A 2652-nucleotide genomic window follows, 5' to 3' on the forward strand; every position below is an offset into this window, starting at 1 on the left:
TCTAGATATGGGAAGAGGGAACCAGTTTCTGGACCATAACAGACTAGTAAAACAGGCAGTCCAGAGGATTTTGGCTACTGTTAACAGGGCTTGGTCCAGTAACAGCACTCTGAGTGGCCTATCAATGAAATCCTTGCCTATCTGGGAATGAGAATCCCTAGTACCATAAGATAAATTGGTCACAAAATTCCTCCCAACCCTTGGTCGCAAATAAGACCGGAAGGGAGGGGATTATAAAATAAAGAATGTTGCCCACCATCTGATTCTATAAGAATCAAGTCATTAGTCACTGCAGTCACTGACCTATAAAACACCCTGAAAGGAATTCAGGGCAAAGATCGGGATGCGGCGCTGTGCTCTGGGAAAACTGGCAGAACTGGCCTGTTAGATATTTTCAGGAGAAAATTTTATGAACCCAGTTTCTTGTATCTTCCCATACTTATAAAAGCACTAAAACCATTAACTAAGATATTTGTCCCTTGGGAATAGCAGAAACCTTCTACCAAGGTATGTGTTTGATTGCACGTACCCCTTTGCCAAAGTCACATACATACTTGCCTCCCCTCCTTAACCTCTTCAGAACAGTCCTCAGGGCTTTCTGAAAGACTGTTTTCCAGGTTATAATCCTCAGGTTGGCTCGAATAAAATTTTCCATTTTTTTTTTTTTTTTATACACAATTTGCTTCTTTTATTTAGCAATTTTTGGCATTTTCCTGTCAGTACTTCATTCTTTTTAACTGCTGCAGATGTTACATTTTATAGACATATTGGTTAGTTATTTCTTATTAATCAACATTTGGGCTGTTTCTAAGTTTGAAAAAAAAAGTTGCAACAAATACTCTTGGGTCCATTTCTTTGTTCAGGATTAATTTCTAGAAGTGGAAGTTCTGGGTCCAAACCCAGAATATTTTGAATTTTAATTGATATTGCTAACTTACACTCTAAAAAGGTTGTACCAATTTATAAGGCAGAAAACGCTATTTTTTTTGGATATTTAATCTAAATCTTTGCTAACGTGATGGGTAAAACATGTTTTAATTTTCATTTTTTAATTCTGTGAAGTTTAGTTTCTAACTTACTAATTTTGGTTTCTAGCAATATTCATTCTCAATTTATTACCTCTTTGAATTTTTAATTTTAGCCATTATGTTTGATATTAGATTATTCTTTTCTGTAAAGGGCTGCCAATTCTTGTTGTATCATTGTAACATCCCATGCAGTCTCACTGAAGATCAGAAACAAAGTTTTTTAAGGTCTCAAACTTTCTCCTTTAACCACCGAAAAGGTAGTCTCGTACCTGCCTCTTTACTATCCCTGTGGATTTCAACTTATTGGCTCCCGGTCTGAATGAAGAGAATTTTTTTCAGAAGTGTGATATAAAGTAATTCACAGTCCCTCTTTTGATCTAATTTAAGCAACTGAATGCTAGCTCTTCTGTTTATAATCCATTTCTGACCTTTGGACCCACCTGCCTAGCTCCTAGCTCTATAGGCTCTGGTTTCAACTCATGCTACCAGGGCACTCTCCCACTTTGGGCTGTCTTGGTAGATATTCTACACTAGGCAGGTGCTGGTCACCTATTCTTGACTCTTGATGGGCATTCAGGAAGTTACAGCAAGAAATGTTTCACAAATGGTATCTGATACAGTCTAGTTAAGGTTAATGGGGAATAAAAGTGCTTTGCTTAGAAATAATTATCCATAGATCTAAAGTCAACAAAAGTCTCTACAACAAAAAATACATAATTTTTGGGGGTGGAGGAGGAGGCTTGAAATAGATCAGAAAACACTTTCACATTAATTGTTCTTTTCATATACTTCAAATTTGTACTTAATGCCTTTCTCCTCCTGGACATCAGAAGGAACACCTGGATATTCTGGGATAAGTTTATATTTTTCCAAATCAATTTCTGGAAAAAATGTGTCACTTTCAAATTCCTGCATGATCCTTGTCACAAATAGCCTAAGATGGCCTGGCTTGTTCATGGCTTCCTTATAAACAGAACTGCCTCCCACTATCCAGACCATGTCCACTGTATTTGTTAATTCTGGTTGTTCAATAAGTTTTAAGGCACCATCCAGACTTTTGGCAAGAAAATGAGCTCCCTGTGGAGGTTCCTTGAGTTCTCTACTGAGAACTATATTAATTCTGTCCTTTAAAGGTCGATTCTTGTCTGGAATGGAGAACCAGGTTTTCCTACCCATAATCACCAAATTCTGTTTACCTTCTACTGAAGAGGTTGTGGTCATTCTTTGGAAATACCTGTATTCATTCCTGAGCGGGGGCCAGGGCAAGTCCCCGTTCTTGCCGATGCCCATGTTCTGGGACACAGCGACGATGCAGTTTAGCGGACGAACCATGATAGCTGCAGAAAACACTTCCGAGCTAGCACATCACACTGACACGGGGATTACCCGCCAGTTTGGCGCGAAATTTTGGCCACCCGCCCCCTCAGTCCTCCATTTCTTTCTTAGATTGACTAGTGATTCCTTTTTTCATCGATAGGAGCAATACCAAGGGTTAATGGGAGCAAGATAGAAAGACCCTGCGTGTCTGATCTCAGGCAGTTAGCAAACCAGCTTTGACTTCTTATGCCCAACCTGTTAGGTGAAAGCAAAATTAACTCCTACTTTGAAGAATTTTCTGTTGTTG

General features: G+C 38.8%; 1 protein-coding gene across 1 annotated transcript; it reads right to left on the reverse strand.

The window, feature by feature from the left end:
- Positions 1-980: 980 nt before the first annotated feature.
- On the reverse strand, positions 981-2439 carry LOC118895638 (dihydrofolate reductase-like). The gene has a single exon (XM_036853018.1). It carries the CDS (start codon positions 2358-2360, stop codon positions 1797-1799), a length of 564 nt encoding a protein of 187 aa, XP_036708913.1. The 5' UTR covers positions 2361-2439; the 3' UTR covers positions 981-1796.
- Between the last annotated feature and the right edge of the window lie 213 nt (positions 2440-2652).

The sequence above is a fragment of the Balaenoptera musculus genome, chromosome 5, assembly GCF_009873245.2.
Source record: "Balaenoptera musculus isolate JJ_BM4_2016_0621 chromosome 5, mBalMus1.pri.v3, whole genome shotgun sequence".
Lineage (NCBI taxonomy): Eukaryota > Metazoa > Chordata > Mammalia > Artiodactyla > Balaenopteridae > Balaenoptera > Balaenoptera musculus.